We start from the raw sequence: 22,673 nt of genomic DNA, 5'->3' as shown, positions 1-22,673 counted from the left end.
TTACAGGTGGAATTACTACCCTGACAGTGCCACTTGCCTCGCTCATATTCTACAGCTGTGTTGTCTGTCAGGTTTATTCTTTCTTCTCATCCCCCATTATGTGGTCTCTCTTGCTGGAAAGGTACGCCCTATGATTCCAGTAAAGAACCATGAAGGGGTGTTGCGCTGCCATCCATCTACACAGGTTATGACACTCTTCTAAACGAGGTTATGCATACACTGAGCAAAATGAAAAATAAAAAAATGTTTACGTAAACATTTTACAGTGCACAGCGAGAAAGATAAAAACAATACAAAAGCTGGATTTTTTTTATTTTATTTGCACAGGCCCACAGCCAATGTGTAAGTTTCTGTCAGTATAATGGAACCTATTCCTGCCTTTTTTTTTTTTTTTTTTGCGGGTAGAGATGCAAGACCTCAGAGAGCATCGAGTGAGTTAAGTTGGCATTTGTTTTGCTTTTTCTTTGGCTCTTTATGGCTTATTTGTGACACTTCCAAAACAAGGACCAGCCTCAACAAATGAGCTCACTGCATCATATCCCTTACTGTATGTCCCAATATATCACTGATTAAACATATACTTCCACTCACTCTCTCTCTCTCTCACACACACACACACACACATACGATATTCTTCTTTCCAGCATTTTCTCTATTTAATGAAGCTTTAACGAAGATTTTGATTTTTTTCTACATAGATTTAGTTTGACACTGATAAAGTTGCCGCGCATTTAAAACATGGTTTATTTTGCCATCTATTTGCAGCTCAACTCTGACCTGTATAAGAATTCATCTGATAGAATTATGCGTAGTATGGAGCTGTTCTGGTTTGGTCTCTAATGGCATGCCTTAATTTAATATTGCTGAATTAAGTAAGGAATTTAAGGTAACGGTAACCTCAGAGAGAGTATGGTTTTGCAAGTCTCTGACTCAGTGTGCAGTGTGCAATAAAGACAAAGGTAAAACGCACAGCAGCGGGATAAACTCTCAGACCCTCCATACACTCCTCTTCACTCTAATTGACAAGTGTAATTTGATGGCACTGGTAACAGAGTTAGAAAGCAATTAGCGTCATGGCCCATCGGCACAAAAAGTGCAGCGAGCCCACCTGTGGGTCACTTTTTAATTTGGTTAAGTGCTTAGTGCTTAGCACAGGACTCTGCCTTTGATATACTCAGTAGATGGTAAATCCTGTTAGCGCTAACTCTACAAACTATCCCACTGACTGATATCCATCTAATCCACTGGTTAGAGGCTCACCAAGCCCCACAACAAATTATTAAGGTGTCATCTGTCCATCGAACAAAAAAAAAAAAAACACACCTATCCATGATAAAGAAACGTCACGGAAACACAGATGAAAGAGAGCGCAAGGATCGGCAGGGAAGAGGCAACGATGGGGGAGGGTGTTTAATTAAAGCAACTGATCCATGCTGTTTGCTGAAGGACTAATTGTCTTTCCCCCTGATGAGGCTGTTTCCTCCAAATTACACTGCAGACGGTAAATCCTTGTTGGCTGTTAAGACAACTGCACAGACTGGAATAAAGCGGGGAATGATTACTGAAAATAAGTTATTGTCGAAGAAGTAGCTTCACAGGAGAAATCCACCTTTGAGAGAGGTTTAGTTGGTCTATTGTGGCTTGCTTTGTTCTAATTAGGCCATTGTTGTTGATCTTGTCAAACACCATAATGTCCCCTTTTCCCCCCGGGCAGCGTGTTTAGCATGTCATCCGCAGGGTGGGTCCTTGACCCAATGTGACCTTTGACCCCTCATTAAGGTACCTTTCCTGCCCACGCTGCGCCATCAGACAAATTATTAGTTTGCTCCATTTGACTGTATCTAGGCATGGGCAGTTCTAAAATTAGTATTTTTAAATGCTTGGGTATATACTGTTTTTCTACTGAATGCCATCTATATGTTTTAAACGTGTTGAATTGTTTGTAATTAATTGGAAATATTAATAAAGATTTTTGGGAAATAACATCAACATTTAGTACAGCTGTAAAAGTAAAAGAAAATGTGGAACTACTTATTTTCGCTAAGTCTAGTAGCTGGTTGCAAACGTTCATTTCAATGACAGCATTGTATTAATATACTCGTTAACTTGAATGTGTCAAAGCGTGATGGATGGCGCTCTTGTAAGTGTGATACTGTGTTGGAGGTATTGCCTCCTCTAGAAGCTCCTCTTTGTAAACACATTTAGCATATTCTTCCTGAACCAAAGCTTTTTTATGACACGGGGAATAGTTGCAGGGCTCACTGACACTGCTTGCGCCTACCAACAACTGGGGATAAAGGGGTCATGTAACTTTGCCTGCATTGACAACTCAAAACCAAAAACAAAAACCAACACAGCTCATACCGCTGATGGAAACCTTTAGTGCTTTTGAATCCCAACTTTATAAAACTGCCGTAAACCTTGTAACCGGCCCACGCCTAACTGTGATTCATCTTACTGTTGGGCAAACTTTATAGCCCAGGCTAACTGGTGCAGGTATGGTACCAGTGTCATAAGGTTAAACTGATGTGGATATGCCATTTTGGCAATCCTATTTGAGAGTGATTTGTAAAGTACTGTGCAAAAGACTTGGCCCACCACTGATTAGTTGTTTTACTTCTTTTTTTTATGTCAAAGTAACGGAAAAGAAAATGGGACAGATCAAGTTAGCAGGATTGTACAAAAACTGTAAACGCAATATCCACTGAATGTTGTGCAGAATTGATGCACAGGCCAAGTTAGAATCCCTCAAACATTGGTGAGGATCAGGAAAAAAGTACTAATACAAGGATTTATTATCATTTTAAGTCACCAAGGCATCAGAGAAACCACCCACAACACAGAATCTCAATGGTAGCTTCCATTCTTCCATGAACGAAAAGACGGACGAAGAAATGTGACAATGCAGTTTAAACCTTTTTTCATGAAACTAAATAAACAATAACAATTCACCAACTTAATCAAATAATCAATATACTGGAGGATAACTGACCTTTGGTTGTTTGCTTAGCTTATTCACATATCAGCATACCTCACTGATACGACTTTTAAAAATAAAAACATCAAACATTGTACAATCCAGACAAATAGATTCCTCTCTCTATTTTCTCATTAGGTGATTTATCCAGTATCATAGCTGGCTTGCTCACATGCAAATCCAGGCCCTTGACAAGTTATAGCTTCTGATTGGGTGACTGTAAGCAGTCCTTTGGTAAAACTGGTCAGAAATCCCCCCCCCCCCAAAAAAAAAAAAAAAAAAAAAAACGACAACCGCACAAACAAAGCCAAACACGGGCCCCTGCTTGAGCAAACAAAAGTGGAAAGCCACAAACCAACTGAGAGCTCCCACAGCACGGGACAATGACATAGCATCAACTGGACATGTGTGAGCCTGCTGAAAGAACGAGGCAGCATGTTAGCTCTTTGTATTCATGCTACAATAACATCACTAATCACAGTCGTAAAATAAAACAACTTTCCTTTACTTATGTCTTGCTCTGACTGCAACACTGTACTGCAGTCTGCACGTTGATTTGTATTGCTAGAGTTTGCTGCAACCTTTTACATGAGGTTGTATACTGGAGAATAAAATGCATATTGAGGTAAAAGCTCCCATGTCTTCTGTATTTATTGCTGTTATAAGTTAAGATAATATCACAAATAAATCAACTTTTAGGGCTCTATTCAAGCATCCAAAAGTGAATAGCCTGGATAAATAAATGTGTGTGTGTTTGTTTTTTTTTATATCAATAATGGACCCTTTTAAACTGTAGACTAAGGGCGTATTCACACTGTGACGGTTCTATCATGTCTTGCTTTGGCCTCCCATGTCCCCGCTGACCCCTACTTCAGCGCATTTACACAGCCATTACATGATACCACCCTGCATTAAGGCAGCTTTCCTCATTTTGTGTTGTTCTGTTTATCATATCGAATGAACATTTGCTACTTAAACATTGTACACGTTAGTGGTGAAAATAATAAGTTGCTCATCAGAAACTAGCAAAGGCACCTGCACTGCGCCTTCTGCCTGGTGTAATATAGAATCTGAAATCAGGAAACCCGATTAAATAAGATGCATTGGTTTATGCACTAAGTTGTGTGACTATTTGGCATCTTTGTAATATTTCCAGTCTGGGATAATGCCTCTAACAGCCAGTTGCAGCCTGAAAGGAACACAACAGGAAACATACAGCTGTCATCCAAACTCTACCAGCCAGAGTTCTTGGTGATGACAAAAGAGTTCAATGTATGCTATAATTATTTTTTGATTTATAGTTTTTATTTCATATTGGTTTGGGAGAGGGTGTCTGTTTAAAAAATAATAATAATAATAATAATAATCTCGCAGCAACCTATTCTGCATTATAAGAAAGTGAGTTGCCCTGTGTCTTGGCTTTAGTTCGGTATGGAGTGGGAGTAGAAGACAGATGGTGGACAAATATTCTTTTGAGGGAAAATTGTGAAAAGACATGGTGGCTGAACAGCAGCAGTAGTGGTGAGCAAGCGTTGCCGCAGACGGCTCAAATAGCAGCACAAATTGTGTGGGGGGGATCTTCCATCTGTATAGTACAATTTCCAATGTCATGCAACTGAAAAGGGACATTTGGTTGATTGTATTTTTTAACATTTATGGCCAAAAACTGTTCACCTAAACATTGGTTTAAAACAAGAGTGTCCAACTCCGGGCCGCGAGCGCCCATATCCACAGTGTTTGAGATGTCTCCCTCCTCCAACACACCTGATTCAAATGATCAGCTCATCAGCAAGCTCTGAGAAACCTGATAACAATTCTGATCATTTCAATCAAGTGTGTTGGAGGGGGGAGACATTTAAAATGTGTTGCGCAGGGGCCCTCGAGGACCGGAGTTGGACACACTTGGTTTAAAACATTCAGCCTCAGTAATTCAGCATTATGTTTTTCATTCTTCACTGGAGGTCCGAAGGAGGAGGAGTCAGTTTCAAGCAGTTGCATAAAATAGAATCATCTGGCTCCAGGTGCATTTTTTAAGTAGATTGTAAATCTACATCTAAATGTTTAAGTGGACTATACAAAAACCTCCAAAAATATATCTCGATCCAGATAATTGTATTTTGTGCCCACTTGACAAAGTTAATTGAGTAAATTCAACACACCATTTGTTTTCAGTATATAACTAGATATTAACAGATTTTCATTCACAAAAACGTTCACCAAGCAAAACGGCACTTTGTGAAGTTCATGTTCACCCAAAACATGAAGAAGTTCATGAAGTTTTGTTCATTAAACTCATTCAGGGACAACACTGTCTGGGTAACATCCGAATTGTTCAGACATGAATAAATAACTCATAACTGCTGTGAGTGTACATACCCCATGTTATTGTGGCTGGATCAGAAAACATTAAGTCAATATACATCATTTTCTGGATGGAAGATTTTCAAAGAATAAATACTGTATAAGTGTAAGCATACTTTAGGAGGATTGATGCTACTTCCTTTACATACTGAATATTTCATTTCACACCAAATTACAAACCCCATTTCGCTCCCCAAATTCCTTCTCGGGCCATTAACACATATGTAGTATGGATAATAGCTGTATGATACACAGTGCTGGACGTGTTGGACTTTTTTTTTTTTTCTTTTCAAATGGGACTTAAAGAAACAGAATAATAAGGGACTATGTTGGGAAGTTATCTGGTCAAGAAAGGTGGGCAGTGGCCAAGCGTATTACAAGGGAAATGTGACATAGACATCTACACATGCACATATACTCACAAACACACACTCTGTAGTAGTATTGTGCAGATTGACTCCAGAAATGACTGATAATTTTAAGACAAAGTAACATTGTATTAATTGTCAAATATGTATTTGTTCCAGACAACAAACATACTGCTTGACCTATTGTCAATACTTTTACATTAACGTGAGAGCAATGACTGACGATTGCTGTAATGATCCAGTTAAGTTTGTTATCAAGACTGGAGCAGAACAACAATGTAGAGCGTTTCTCTTGTATGCAAACAATGGTGGCTTTTGTCGTGATGAGGAGGTGTATTGGACTGGATTGGTCAGCCTAGTGCTGTAATTGCTGGCTGGAATGTCAGACGGGTCCAAGGATGTGCTCCGACTACTGGGTGTCATTGTCCATGTGAACTCTGATGCCACAGCTCTGGAGTCACAGATCATAATACGGACGATGAGCATTTATTAGCCAATTGAATTGTAAACGCATTGCAAAACATGTGATGTGTGGAGAAAGAATGTGATTCTCAAGGCAGGTGACATCCATTTGTTATTTAGTTGTTTGGCATCTTAGCAAAGGGCCAGTTTTGCATGCCTGAAAATATGGTATTACGGATATTTTTGTCACAGTGCCAATAAGCGTTATCTTTACAAGGCTTACGCCCATATTGGTGACCATTCTTCATTCAAAATCGCATAGAACAGCATATGTAAAGACAGTCAAGCTATACCAAAGATTTAACTACATCTTAGTGGTTCTTGTTGATTAACTTCTAAAAACGAGCATGTCAATCAAAGCAGGCCATAAACCCTAAGTTCAACAAATGTGAACAAATTTGAAGTTAGGCTAAAGTAGCTAGCTTGTGTGCTAATTGCCTAGATGCTTGAACATAGCATTTTCACTTTATTTTTCCATTTTTGATCACAAACTAAAATATCAAGGACACGAGATGAAGCCATGCGGGCTACATTTAATTTACATTTTGTAATCAACAATAGACTCCACTCAATCGTCAGCCTTCTCAATTATGATTATCAATCTAATCGACTAATTGTTTATTATTTCCATCCGTACTACACGCTTCAGTAATTTACATACATGTTTGTTTAATCTCACTAACTAACCACTTTGAAAACATGAAATCCTATAGAATTTATCATAACACAATATTATCAAACAGTATTTGAAATTTGGACACAGTGACTTTAAAAAATGTAATATTATTATTGTTATTATAACATTCATTTAACCAGATAAAAACCTATTGAGATCAAGATCTCTTTCACAAGGGTGACCTGGCTAAGAGGTCAGCAGCACATGTCATACAACATTTACAGGAGACACATAACACATACAATTTTAAAGTGCAAAAGTATTTTACAATATGTCTCCAAATATACATAATATGTCGCAATCTGTCAACACACACACAAAACACGCGCACGCACACACAGTATGCCCGGCTGTGTCAGAGAAGCTTGGAGACTCATTGTTCTGCCCTCACCATACAAACTGTAGGTTTGTATACTCTAGATTTAACCAATGGCGTCACAGAATTGAACCATATAACATCTGTTTGCTTTACATTGAAGCCGTTACCAACACAAAATAGAATGGGTAAAGGTTTGTCGGGGATTAGACTCGCCAGACACTCCAAGCAAATGTAACATTTGGAGAGTTTTAAAGAAACATTGTGTATCTTTGTTTTGACACTTTTGCCTCAAGCTAACATGCTAAAATGTACAATTCTATCCTCTTCTACCTCAAGGCCAATAGTTTTCCAGGAAGTGATCTGACTAAAGGGATACAGCTGCTCCCTCTTGTACTCATAGACTGACATGGGTTTACCCTACTTTGTCTCCAACACACAGCTGGGGTGCAAAGGGGTGAATGCAAGATTCCCATTATAGCCAGTACCGCAGGTGTGAGATGGTAGGGATATTTGGCCCACCTTAAAAAAACAAGTTTCCAAATTAAGATGTTTTTCACTGCCCTGGCAGGAACAATTGCTTGTAACTATTGCCTCAATTCAGTAGTTTTCCGATTGATAATCCATGTCATCACCACTTAATGAATTGGTTGTACTATATGGAAAATAAACAACTCTGCGATGCCAACTGAATATTGTGCGGGTTTTAAAGATATTTAAGCACCTATTAAAGTGGACGACAATGCTGATTGACCAGCCAATGTCATCAATGACTACGTTTGCATGATGACACTATTCGGGTTAAGGTCAAAATTCTGGTTTCTGAAACATTCTGAATAATTGCTCATATACAATTTCTAACCTGAAACATCCATAGTAATGTTTGTCCAAAAATGTGTCCGTAGACAAGACACAATGAAATTTGCCAAGGTGCGATGTCACCACGTGGGTTAGATTATAACGCGGCGACACCGGGTTTCTCTGCCCATGAATCTGCAACAAGGCCAGGCAAAAATCTTGCCACTTCAAACAATGTCCTGATTATACTGTCTGAAACACTTTCATGTCAAAGTCAAAAAGTAAGCAGAGGTGCATTGAGATGGGATGAATGCAAAGATTAGCTAATAGTGTTAGCTTGTGATGAGTGGCAACATACTTGATTGCTCAATGAAGTCGATGCACTGAGGCTGGGGGGCCGTTGGGTTTGGCGATGTGTTTGTTGTTGAATTCTCTCCCTACCTCTTCACATTCCATTAGGACTCACTCAACACTTCAGAGATGTCTTGAATTATGCTCAGAGTGTAATTAAATGATTTCCAAACAAGTTAATTAAAATCATCTTCGTAAATTGAGTCTGGTTTTAATGCTCAATGTGGCGCTCAGTGTTTTACCCACGGGAGGGTTTTAAAGGGCCATGTACACACTCACAATCGGATGACACTTTACCATCTTAGCCAATGTAACAATGGAGAAGATATCATTAACAGGGATAGATACAGACTGTGGGACTGAAACCGACAAGGGCCTTTATAATGCTAATTATAGTGGCAGCACAGAGATGGAGGTGATGCACATTTGCGGGTCAGATGTCTCTGAATAAGATAATTCCATAACCCTGCTGTTTCGTCATGGTTGTTACTCTTTATGCCACTGGACCAAATATGACATTAATTGTAATTACTTAAATCACAATTTTACTTCGTAGATTAAGGGTGATTAGATGAAGGTAATCTGAGAAAGGACAATCTACTCACGTTTCATCAGGGCAAAGGTTCACCTCATAAAATTAAAACATCTACAACAATGTAAGTCTCAAATGTCATTGCGAGAACTGCAATAAGGATAACATTGGATAACATTTTTATAGTTGCAAAATATTATGGGGGTTGATTAGAGCTGAATGCTAAATCCTCTCTGTGTTTAAGGCAACAGTAACTGTATAATATACTATACGTTTCAGGGTTCATAGTGGCCATGTGAAACTGTGCTCTGATTGGGAAAATCAACTTTTATTCACGCGTTTGTGCACTACTTGGTCCAGTCCTAACCCTGGACACTCCCAGCATAATAAATGCAATAATTATGCATTTGTGAAATAACTGTAAATCATTTAATGACCCTACATGGCGAGAGTTATTTTTAAAAGGGGATTCATCAATATTCTCCAGGGGTGCTCAGAGAAAGGTCAGAAAATCTCTCATTAAGATACAGGCATGCGCATGTGCATTTCCGAATGAGCATTTACGCCGGCTTGGATTCAGCGCACTTGCGTCATTTGCGTGGGGATTGTCGTTTCTTTGTGCAAATGTAAGGCGGATGCACACAAGTATAGGTGCCATGCAGGTTACCAGTTCACAAAGGGGAATCCATCTCATACCACATAATGTAACAAATGCATCAAACCACAGTGAACAAAATTGTGATGTTGCCAATTATGGCGCAGATGTCCACCAAAGCTGCACAATCTTAATTGAGTTCAGAACCACATCATAGATATCCACCTCTAGCAGACTTTAGAGGTGAATTTTTCGAGCTAATCTGCAAAAGATTCTTGGCAGTAACTCCTGTCAAAAGGCGCCAAAAATGCTGTATATCTTTCCCAAGTTAATCACCTGTATTGGTATTGTATTGTATTGGTCTACAAACACTGTTTTGAATACAATGAAGAGGTGGTCCCATTCAGTGTAATGACTGTGAGCGGTGATTAATGCATTTAGGGAATGAAAGCCAAAGATATCATGTCTGTGAGTTAATTGTTCAGCAGACATTAGTACAATGGACTCTAAGGTTAGCCACAATGAGGCAATGAACAACCTCCAAATTGATAAGTTTTCCTTATGACAAACAAAAAAAAGTTTAAATAAATACCTTTTTCACTTTCATATATAGAGACCTATAAAAGGGAGTACTGCTTGTGCTACTTAACCCATCAAGGGGCGGGAGCGCATATCCGCGTTTCTACCACTACAGCTGGGAGAGCTGTTGCCTCTTTCTACCTTTAAAGCTGGGAGAGCGGATAAGCCATTTTCATGTCATTAGATGTTTTGAACCACTAAAGGGCAGACTATGTCCGTGAGTACAATGTTACTGTAGGAAATGCACATAAAACATTTTAAAAAAGGACTCTAAAGTGTTGTGTAGGCAGTTAATGGCAGCTCCGTGGTATCGCAGAAGAGAACAATGGTCTTTCTTTTTAAAAGAACCCAACACAGCACGTCAGTCAGTACTTGACCCGGTTAGGGATGATTACAGGAACGGATGAGAACCCACTTGTGTCCTTGCTTTAACAATACGATATGATGTCGTTATCAGTTATGCCAATAGGGGGCAATGTTGCACTGTCATGGGCAGTTGAAGCCAAATGTGTGACAAGTTATTTTCGGTGAGTAGCTGCATGTTCAAATAAATGCCAACCGAGTTGGGCCAGAGCAAAGGACCTCGGAATGTTTTTTTATCATACAGACCGACACTTTAACACTTGCCTGGTCTGTCCTGTTTAAAAAACCTTCTCATTCTCCATTCTCCCTATCGCCAAAATGGGCGTCCGTCCAGGACGGGTGAACCGTTCCGTCCTTGGGACGGCATGCCCATCTCTGGTATACGGCAATGCATTTTCAGATGGGCGCTCATAGCTGTTGTGCTTTTGTTATATTTGAGGATGGATTTTCATATTTTGCAAGTGTTCGTAGTGTCAGTCTCAATTTTACTAAAATGTTGTCACACGCTGGAGGTACCATTGCTAAACTTGCTACACGAACCCGCCACTTGTTGATTTTAGAGAGGCATCCGAATCGTTTTCAAAACACTTTATTGGCACTTAATGGACCTCAAGCTATAATCGCCATTGCATCAATCCCTAATCAAAACTGAACATTATTGTCTCTGAATATTTGTCACAGTTCTTGTGTCTGTTTTCATCATATTGTGCAAGTGAATAAGTCGCCAGGCCTCTATGTCTGTTTTTTGTGGTTGGTTTATTACCATAAGGCATTATTTACAAGTTAAAAAGTCTTAACTGTATGTGTGTATGTACCGTGATTACTGGACGACAAAGCACACCTGATTATCAGTAGGACAACCAAAATTTTGAAATTATCAGACCTACGAGAGCCATCATTTTTGACGGATTCCGCTCTGTTGCGTTCTGACAAAGATGTCATTGACTAAAATAATTATTACTTGTTGCTTGAGTGTCTAATAATGCTATTTTGTTTATTAGCTTAGTATATTTTAATGTAAATTATGAAATATAAATGAATAAGAAAAGGTTGATGGAACATCAACATTGTCCCATGCCGTGCGGATCAGCCATTGTAAAATATATTACTTTGGTGCCAGGAAAGGAGGCAAATGTTGCAAAAGACTTTACTGCAATTCACTTTAAAGAAAAGGAAATAAATCGGAAGTACGGCACCCATAAACAACACTGTCCACAGAACTCTTTTTTTCCATGGGGGAATTATGTCAACAAGCACCACAAAAGCTCATTATTTTATTTATTTCCACTCTCTGGCATATACTACCCACAACGTCATCATTATCACATCTAGCAGCCTATTTTACCACACTTTGGCCGCTTTGTATTATTAGTCGCGAATCTTCACATTTTAACACAGGATATTTACAAAGAAAGAGGTCAAACAGATGGATTTTTAAAAATGGTTATTTACCTTAAACACCGCTAGACATTCTTTTCCCCCAAACAATATTGAATGCAGCTAGTTACACAGTAGTGTCCCAGAACTTCTACACCTTAGTGTCCCAAAAGTCTCTCTTGTTGTCACACGAGGCAAATCCATCAATCAGTTTGTACAGTCATCTTCATCACACCACAGTGTAGCCTTTGGAAACCCGTTTGTTACATGTTTGGACGTTGCTCCATGGCCGGAGTTGCTGTCCCCCGGGGATAGAGCCTGTCGATGGGTGGAGTTAGTCACCAAACAAACAAAAGAAAGACGGGGATCGCACTGCAAGAGCGCTGTATTTATGGCAATCGTTCCCTATACTCATTAGACTCAAGATTCTTCTGTTTGCTATCAAGTGCTCCTTACACAGCCGCATACCGCTTCACACAAACACGCATTTCTCTCTCAGGCTGCCGGCCCCTACCTCACGCATGAGCACTCTAACAGCAAATACTTGATAAATATTTAGTATAAGGGTGGACTTGGACAGTTTCATTGGTCGACTATGACGTGTTCTGATATTTCATTGGTTAGATGTGACGAGACTATGGGTATATATATTGGCGGCTTGAAGCTCATCAGCAAAAATTCAGCCCATACTGCTAGTAGCAGCCCATACTGCGAGTATCAGCCCATACCTTTACCTTCCGTATCCTGAAATTTCTCTCGTAACTAGAGGCAATATTTTCCTGTTGAGGCGTTTCGTAACTTGAAAATTTCGTATTTAGAGACGTTCGTAAGTAGAGGTACCACTGCACATATATATTTCCCTTGGTTGTTGTTCCCATCGTACCGAGTTGACTGTAAATCAGAATTGCCCTTATAATAATGTATTCTGAATCTGAATCTGCCAAATTCCGGGGTGCGAATTCTGTATTGTTGCACATAAACAATTTCCTCACCCCTGTTCTGTCTACAAAAATATTCCAGCTGGTTGCTTCCTGCAAGTACAATGGAATCCAAATCAATTTAAATGTCTCCTATTACAATTGAGTGATCATTGAATGACATGCACACTATGGGTTTGATTTAACATTAGCACACACACATGAATACGGAAAAAATAATGCACAAAGACAAGACAGATACACGTGGGTAAACGTGACAAAAAACACACACACACACACACAAATGCCTTATTGGTAAGTGTAGGTCATGTGAAAGCACGTAGCACCTGAGGTGATAACCTTGGAAATCTATCCAACAGTTCATATATCATTATGTTCCATACACATTAACTTATACATGACAGTAAACCAATGCTTTGTGTTTATTTGAATCTAATTATGGCTAATTTGTGCAGTATTGACTCCTCGTCTTTGATTATTCAACACGTGATTGGACTGGTCAGCCCACATTTGTCGTCAACCAAATAAATTAACAACTACATAGTTGCTCGTGGGTAAGGGGGATACATGTGTAGCATTAAACATCAAAACAGTTTGTTACTGCAGATCTGCTCCCTTGACATGAAGATCTTAAGACAAAAGACAAAGTCCTCCTGTCACACAGAGGCCAAACACTGACCAAATACTTGCCACCAGTGTCTGAGAGGCCATCCAAAAATTCACTTCAGAGTCCAGCATCTGTTTTCCTTGGAGCCTTTTCTGTCTGCTCTATCCTTTGTTGAACCCCCCACAGTCTCACCCTGCCTCAAACTAATGGATCAGGGTCATTATGACATGGCTGTGCCCACATTCTGTTGCTCGGGTGAAAATTAATATTGCAGCTTTGTTGTTCTCACTCGACTGCTGATGAAATTGTACGGGCAGGGAGCAATCCTTGGTACAGGCAGACATGCAAGTTGTGTCTTTCTTGAGAGATACACAACAACACAACAGCGTTTGTGTACTTTTCAAAAGTTGTGTGACGTTCAATCTTATATTTGCTGTGGTATTATCAGCTCGCAGGTTGTCTTCAGAACTGATACTGTAATGGGCTCATGTTAAGGCCTGAATGCAAAAGTGAGGGAATGCAAAGGAGCTGATTAGATAGCTGTCTGGACATACACACACATACACGCATCTAAAGTAGGAGTCATACAACAAACAACTCAGTGACCTATGCTCTCTCCACTCACTCACGTCTGGCATCGAACACTGTGGAGGAGTGCAGGGCTCAAAATCACATTTCAGTGACAGCCTTCACAGTTATAGTGATTAAATTAGTTTTATATTCACTGCAAACATTATCCGCACATAATGGATAAAAACTGTATTACATAATTAGCATTGTGCGATGGGCATTTGAATGTTTGCCAGATCGCAAATGTAAACTTTATTCCCTTAACTTGTTTTATTGTTTTTAAAATTATTTTTAAAGGGGTAGGCTCTCCAAATGTTATGAACTCCTATTTCCATGCCAGTGCTGGGCTGAGCTAATACAGCAATATTCCCTGGCAGAGATAGCAGAAGTCTGCAAATGGACTGTAGCTCACCAGCCCACAGTTGACATCATGTTGGACTTCCTTAGGCAGCACACTGGTTGGGATTGAAGCAACACAGTGCACCATGAAGTACATTCCATTTTCTTCAAATCTACACAAGGTACATTCTTAATGATTCAGTAGTCCATTTTTTGCCCATTCCTCTGAAATTGAGAAGACAGGAATTGTAATCATACGTGGCTACTGTCAGAAAGAAAACAAAGCAGAATACTTCTATTCAAAACTTTTAAGCAACGAGCTTTACCTCTTTTCATTTTTTTCATCACTAAAAAACAATGCTTAAAGAGTTCATGTGATTTAGAAGTCACAACACAGCACATTTGTGAAAACACCATTCTTTAGACAAAAGTGTGTACCATTAAACAGGCTTTAATTCCTTTTGTTTTGAGTTTTTTTTTCCTAATTTCACTTTGTAGATGCTTTTAATATTTTGCATGTTTTTTTTCTGGAATAAGTGACAAAAAATGCTTGTGAAAACAATGACAGAGTACATTAATGAGGCCATTGGAGGGGTAAATTGTGAAGTGCTTTAGTAATGTTCTCCTATTTAATGTGGTTGCTATGGTTTCAGAGGTACTTGAATATCACAGATGGAAACAGCATGAGACGTTACTACTGTACATACTATTACAATGTTAAATCTATTTTTCTTTCACATTGTACGGATTTAGTGGTATGATACCATTCCTCTCCTCTCCATGCACATCTCACTCGCCCGGCATCATCAATAACTTCAGCCACACAAAAGCAGCTAATTTAGGTCCGCCACTTTCTTCTGTCATGACTAATGAGCTCTCCCTTCGTTTGTATATTAGTCTCGCTCTACTGTGGTCGTACCCCAGGGAACGGTCCACTGCTGTGCAGGTAAGCCCAAACAGATGACAGGGCAACTGAGTGGAAATAGAAACAATAGGCTTCTATTGGAGATCGCGTTCTAATCCAAAACTCAGAGTGCTGTATTGACGAGCAAACAAACAAACAGCAGTTATGTCTGCACCCATTCTTGATTAACTTCAGTGCTGACCTGCTAATGAAAAGCAAGGTGCCAAACTTTACAAGTGAAGGAATCCTATTTACAAAATAAATGCATTAATAAAGATAAACTCAAGAGGGCAAAAATGGGAAATGTTAGAATAAAAAAAATTGTTACGCGCACAGGTTTTCCCTTCAATAACAATGCCATATTTCCAAGTTTTCTTCATCATGATCAATATGACATTGTTGAGATGATGCATAGCATCTGTTGATTTAATGCAATATACAGTATAAACGACACCTTAAAATTGAACTTGTATTGACCATAAACTAACTGAGTATTGTGCATTGTGTGGTCTAATTTGTACATTTACTGAATGGGTATAATGGTATGAATGGTATTCATCTCTTTCTCTTCTATTGTGGATGTTGTAACTAGAACATTTATTTTTGGTCCATAGAAAAATGACAGTTATTTTACTTATATATTAGGTATGGAAGCTAAAATTATGAATTCATGGACATTTGGTGAAAAACATTGAAACAGTATACCGTATACAGTAATCAAAATGTAGTCATATGTCACAAACAAGGGAGGAAGAATGTATAATGTTTAAGGACTAAGAAATAAACTTGAATTGTCTTGGAAAGCTATTGGCTTGCACGGATTTAACAGGTTCAGCCAAATTAATAGACTTCAAACTTTGGCCAGTAAAGGCCAAACAATAACTACTACTACTTTGGATGAACATCAAATTGTATACAGTATTTAAATAAATACCAACCTCATGTTAATGACTGGATTTTGACATTTAGAAACATGCATTATGCACTGAAAAACAAACAAAGACAGAGACAAATGTGTTCATACAATGTAAGTAAAAGTAGTGAAAACGTTTCCTAATGTCGAAAGAGCAGTAGGTAGCTTGCTTAACTACTTAAAGAAACAAAAGTCAGTGAAATATTCTAAAATACAAATGGCTACAATAGTGAGGGGGTGACAAATAAGGCGTCTCTTCCATCGTAAAGAAATAGCAATTTGAAAGCTCTGTCAGTCAGTTCCCCTCTCTTATAGCATTTTTACTGAATGCACCTTGTGCCCGCCGTTTATTGCATTTTTGCCATTATGGCGCACACAATGGGGAACTCATGCAAACGGCACTAAATTCCACATGAATGCGGTGCCTTCCTGGTCCTGTTACTGCGTGAGAATGAACATTATGGAGGAGGAACTTTATCGGACGTTATACTTAAATTCCTTGCACAAGATAGAGCACCACGCCAGTGTATTTAATACCAACCAAGTTAAGACTTAGCTCCACTGAAATAAGCGTACGATATTAATAAGACAAAGCCAGTTAAGGGTTGCCGTACCTCCCAACTGATAGAATAACTTCAACAACAACAACAAAAAAAGACATAAAAAGCTTGTTTTATAACGTCTGGGCAAAATTGTTGGTGCAGTACCTGTCTTTGAATGAAAGAAAAACATAACTAAAGCAACTTGAAACTGGCCAAAGTAATAAGTATAAATTATTGAAACTAAACCAATGTAAATCAGGAATTGTTTTATTTTTTGTGGTCCAGTGGTCTGTCTTAAACTCATGAAGCAGGCCTGGAAAAAAAAAAAGAATACCCTGAACTCAATATTTCACTCCACAATCTTTTGAGGTAATCACTGCGATCAAATCATTTCTGTAAGTCTCAGTGAGGCTTTTAGCATGTCTTGACAGGTATTTTGGCACACTAATCATTAAGTGCTGTAACCTTCTCAGGTGTGATAATTGAGTACCTTCTCCAAACTAAATGTTTCAGCTTCTTTCACATAATAGTATTTATTGGACTTATGTATTTACAGGACTCTCTGGAAATAGTTCAAGGTTTTGTTCTTAGCCATTCTTGTTACTTATTTAGCTGTGTTTGTGTCGCTATTGTGTTGGAAGACCCGCATGACCTACACATTTCACTTCCCTTGACAACTTTGTCCACGTGTGTATAATGATCAATTAAAGGCAAAGGACATAGGGGTGAGAAGGTAACCAGTGTCACATATTGTAAAGAAGTCGTATGGCTGTGTTGTACACAAGTCAAGTCAAAGTAGGAGACCTCTGAACTGAGATAAAGTGCAATGAAAGTGAGCAGATTATACGACCGCTCTGCAACACGACGAGCCAGTGCTTAGATAAAGCCAGTTTATGGCAGTGGGACATGATATCAGTTTGGATGGAACACTGGGTTCATGTTCATGCACAACAACATATTCATCTTAGACTGTCCAATAATACAAAAGTGTATGCATAGTATATAACTAAATATGGATTTTGCATTGAGAAACGACAAACGTTGTAAGATAAACCTTTTACTATACTTTTTTTTATTTGATGATTATCTGAGAGACTTTGATTGGAAGATTTTAATCCCCGGTATGTCCAAAAGGTGGCAGTGTTGAGTTTTATACTGGTACACAAGCGCATGAAGCTGCTCTTGAGTTAACCGTTTTTGCTTTTTTCACTCATTTTCTTCAACGTGAACAATACAACCGGTGCTTCTAGGTCATGTAGGCTATTATGTTCAAAGATGTCATTAATGCCAACATTGTAAAATATATTCAGAAATGTATGCATTTACTGTAGCTTACAAGTTACTAATTGACAACAATCAAATAATACACAGTAGCCTTATATGCATATGGAAGTTAATTAAAAGTGATCCATCGGTTCAGAAATAAGACTAAGAAATGGAAATGAATCAACAGCATGTATTTCCACTGAGATAAGTGAGACAACTGTCATTCATGCAAACATGAGTGGAGAAAAGAGTTGGGAGATTCGGCTTGCAGCTGAGTGTCAGCTGACGGCATTTGACAGTTGACACGGGAGGAGAAAAAAAGTTTGGTTTCTGCAGTCGACTAATATGCTAATTAGGTATCGGAGTGTGCGACCCCATTGGCTCCTCGTCCGAGACAATTTCCCACTTGCAGCCTGACGTCATGTGAGCTCCAAAGCTCTTAAACTCAACTGCTGTGTGATGCCTGCCTCAAAAAATCGCTCCCGTGTCCAGCCCTCGCTCGCTCGCTTGCAGCCGGCTGCTTCGGGTGGCGATGTCTCCGTGAGAAAAGGAGCGTGAAAAGTTGTGTTAAATGTTTGAAATACAACGCGCGCGCCGAGAAGGGACTCCGCTCCTCGTGTGCGCGACACCCGGCCGGTGTGTGTGCGCGACAGCCTCCTCCGAGCGACGGCCAAAGTAGTCCGAACCAGGACGCAAAGAAACTCTTGTTTGTAACGCTTTCTACAAACTCTCTCAAAGTGGCTCACGTTCTCGTCAACCAGCCCGGCGCGACGGCTGCTCTTCAGCCCGTCTGGAGGACTGTGAGCAGCAGCAGCAGCAGCAAGAGGATGGCATCAGAGCTGGCAATGAGCAACTCCGACCTGCCCACCAGTCCCCTGGCCATGGAATATGTTAATGACTTCGATCTGATGAAGTTTGAAGTGAAAAAGGAGCCGGTCGAGCCCGATCGCACCATCAGCCAGTGCAGCCGCCTCATCGCCGGGGGATCCTTGTCTTCCACGCCGATGAGCACGCCCTGCAGCTCTGTGCCCCCTTCCCCGAGCTTCTCGGCGCCCAGTCCGGGCTCGGGGAGCGAGCAGAAGACACACATAGAGGACTTCTACTGGATGTCCGGTTACCAACAGCAGCTCAATCCAGAGGCGCTGGGCTTCAGCCCCGAGGACGCAGTCGAGGCGCTCATCAACAGCAGCCACCAGCTCCAGTCGTTCGATGGCTACGCCAGAGGCCAACAGTTCGCAGGCGCAGCCGGCCCGGGAGGCGCCATGGCCGGGGAGGAGATGGGCTCCGCCGCGGCGGTAGTGTCGGCGGTCATCGCTGCGGCCGCCGCTCAGAACGGGGCTCAGCACCACCACCACCATCACCACCACAACCACAGCGGGGCCGGGGGAGGAGGAGGAGGGGGCGGCGGAGGCGGAGGTGGCGGTCACCACCACCACCAGGCGCCGGGCGTCCAGTCCAACGGCGTCTCCGGGACAAATCACCACCCGCACATGCGCCTGGACGACCGCTTCTCAGACGAGCAGCTGGTCACCATGTCCGTGCGGGAGCTCAACCGGCAGTTGCGGGGGGTCAGCAAGGAAGAAGTGATCCGGCTCAAGCAGAAGAGGAGGACCCTCAAGAACCGAGGCTACGCGCAGTCGTGTCGCTTCAAGCGCGTCCAGCAGCGGCACGTCCTGGAGGGCGAGAAGACGCAACTGGTGCAGCAAGTGGAGCACCTCAAGCAGGAGATCTCCAGGCTGGTCCGGGAGAGGGACGCGTACAAAGAAAAGTATGAGAAGCTCATCGGCAACGGCTTCAGAGAAAGTGGCTCGAGCAGCGACAACAACCCTTCATCTCCGGAGTTTTTCATGTGAGTCTGCACATATTCGCGCGAAAAAAAAAAAAAAAAGATTTGACGAGTTACTCAGCCCGGCTTTAAACGTTTCTGTTTGAACTTTTTTACACCTTTCCCCATTTGGCGCATATGCCTGAAAAGAACTATTTTGTCCCCCCCCCCATCTTCCAAATTTTAAACAGGTTGTTGGTTTATACGTGGAGCGATGTGTTTGAGTTGACAGAACTCTCACCTAGTCTACTTTTCTATTATAAATGACCAATTTTGTCACTAGTTCTCAACCCTCATTAGATTTGCAGTGTCTGATTTGGATCCAACTTAGTTCAGCAAGTGCATGCATGTACTTTAACTCGCCCTTTGACATGGTTTTTTTTGTTTGTTTTTTTAAGTTCGAAACAGTGTGCAGATACTTGTTAAAGTGCATTCATGTATTTCTTTTGTTTTGTTTTGTTTTCCAAACTTGGAGGATTGCCAGCCATTTCATGCATTTGCTTCTTAAGAGACTTTATGTATTCATTGTTTTTTCAAAGAGTTATTGAACTATTCAGCATGCTGGACATGTATTTTCTTTTTTTAAATGCTGTTTTATTTCTCTGTGCTATGTCCTTTTTTTTTTCAAATTTGTATTATTTTAGGAGGTGACTCCAGCATGGCATTCATATTTTTCATTTATGCCTCCTCACTTTTTTGGGACAGCTGTACAAAAAAGTGACAGGACTTCCCACCTGTGTACAGTGCGATGGCGTTTCAGCTGTGTTGAAGTGCACCACCACCCAAGGTCTTTAGGGTGCAATGAATATGACGGAAGTGGATCCTGCATGGTTCATGGTTCAGGGGTGTCGGAAATCGTTTTTTTTAAACTGTTATTTAATATTATTCCTCTGCATTTGACATAAAGATGAAAGTGTAATATAAGTACAAAGTTTTATAAATTTAAGTTGAATAGACACAAAAACAAATGCCACTGTTTGAATCACATAGATGACTAATACAGCTCACAAGCAAAAGCATTTGGACTCTGGTGGAGTTAGTGAGCAGGATTGTACAATACATTTTCAGCATATACGTGAGGTCTCCCTTTGGCACTACTTTCAAAAAGCTAAACTGTTCAGATTTTGAGCTTTTAAAGGAGTTTTGTGAAGAAGCTGAAGTATTGTGAGTGCAGTGCACTAAACACTCTGGCCTGTCATCACGATGTAGGGAGATAAGAACAACTGTTTTCCACAGTTATTTGGCCCATATTAGGTATTTGTGACATGCAACAGTTTCAGTATCACTTCATGAAAGAACATGTGTTGAATTCAACAAACTCAATATTTGCAAAGAAATAATTATTATAATTGATAATGTCTGGACATTGTTAGATAGTCAGGGATTCATACCCTGCAAGTATAAATAAAACAAAGAATAAAAGGGCGCTCCTTTTGAAAATATGTTAATTAATCTTACATCATGCATACATCCATACATATAAATATATATATATTTTGCTGTGCAAAATGATTTCACTCACTAACCATATGTGATGTTCATATGTGCTCGTTTTGTCATTTCATACAATTAAATGATATGCAATAAATGTATAATTGCCTTCAATACGTTTCTCACTTTTTTTTTTTAACTGGTCCTCGGAATTTTCACTGTGATCCCCCAAAAAATAAAAAAAGCTGAGAAATCCATCATGAAAAGTTTTGCAACACGAAAAAGACAATTATTTTCTTCATGTATTGTTTTCCTATAGACCACCCAAGAATATGGCTTTACCAGCTGGTATTTACCCCTAATGATTAAGCAAAAATAATAGGGAACAGACAGCATGTTGAAATTATTAGAAGCAGGGATTTCCTGCATTTAAACATTTCAATACACCTACAACAGAATCACATACCACATTGATTAATTCATGCGGTGTGGCTTTTATGTTTGTTTAACGATACAGTCTCGACAGTTTGATACGGACGTTTCCTATTCTACATTAACTCGGAAAAACGCTTTCAACCATTTGGAATTAGAATCATAACAATGTGAAGGGTCCATCAATCAAAATGAAACTGAGGAAAAATATAATTGTACTTGTAAGTATATTTTTTATATTTGGAAATATTTATTTTTCTCAAATCGGGTGTGTACATTCTTTTAATTGCATGTTCCCGTCAATGAGGGTGTGTGTGTGTGTGTGTGTGTACATGTAATGTGTTTAAGCGAAACATGTGATATGTGCATGTCCCTTATTCCCTCTCATGTCATATTGCGTGCTGCTTGATCTGTTGTCAGATTTTTGGGACAATGTGTGTGTGCTCACACTTTGTTATTTGAGGATCTTTCAATTCCACCCCACTTCATCCTGTTTGTCAGAGGGCTTGAATGTTGGCTCGGGGCAGAGTCCGAGCTCGGGGAGGGTAGGCTGCAGGGAGGGGACGGTCTTGTCATGTGAGGGGGAGCTGCAAGAGGCGCCAATACCAGCCAGCAGAAGAAACTCATTCCTGTAATGTGGTCGCTTTTGGACATCTCTTTTAGATTTTTGGGAAAAATATTTTGTCCCATAAAAGTCACAACTTTTTTTTTTCCCAGCAAGGACTTCTTCTCAAAAGCAAGAAACTTTTGCAAGTGTGGAAAAAAAGAATGTTTCATGGGCAATGTTTTTTTCTCCATTGTTTCGGGACAATTAGTTGGACAATCCAACAGACAGTGAGCCTTAATTTTTAACATAATTGTGCAAACTTTGTGACCACTTTGGGTCATGCACTTTTTCATGAAAACCAGCATATGTGCCTGTACAAAGCTGCCAATGAGGCACCGTTAGTCCCCATTTTATAATACAAACCCATCACACGTTGTAATGTGCAACACATTGGGTCATTTTTTTGTTGCTAACCAACACTCGCCTGTCTGCTTTTATTCCAGTGATTTCCTCAGAGGTGTATGCTGTTTTGCGCAGCCGACAGAGGGGAGAGACTGAGACAATAGTTGGGCTTGTGCTGAATTAAATGGTTTTGCTGATGATT

At 40.1% G+C, this 22,673-nt stretch overlaps 1 protein-coding gene and 1 long non-coding RNA gene across 4 annotated transcripts in view; one reads left to right on the top strand and one right to left on the bottom strand.

Annotated features, from left to right (window-relative positions):
- The window catches only part of LOC147149930 (uncharacterized), a 408,789-nt gene that overhangs the window by 215,335 nt on the left and 170,781 nt on the right, over positions 1 to 22,673 (bottom strand). The gene's annotated exons all lie outside the window — the stretch shown is intronic.
- mafa (MAF bZIP transcription factor a) overlaps positions 18,148 to 22,673 on the top strand; it is a 77,208-nt gene continuing 72,682 nt past the window's right edge. For both annotated transcript variants that reach the window (XR_015086292.1, XM_086026719.1), the window contains exon 1: positions 18,148 to 19,683. Coding sequence is in view for 1 of the 2 variants with exons in the window: in XM_086026719.1 (XP_085882845.1) it covers positions 18,662 to 19,683 (1,022 nt within the window). In the remaining variant the exon portion in view is untranslated. The remainder of the gene's footprint in view (positions 19,684 to 22,673) is intronic.

Source organism: Filicampus tigris, chromosome 3 (genome assembly GCF_054856515.1).
Source record: "Filicampus tigris isolate MCC_2025a chromosome 3, RoL_Ftig_1.0, whole genome shotgun sequence".
Taxonomy (NCBI): domain Eukaryota; kingdom Metazoa; phylum Chordata; class Actinopteri; order Syngnathiformes; family Syngnathidae; genus Filicampus; species Filicampus tigris.
The sequence above is the reverse complement of the archived record's forward strand: the minus strand, read 5'-3'. Positions and strand labels throughout refer to the sequence as shown.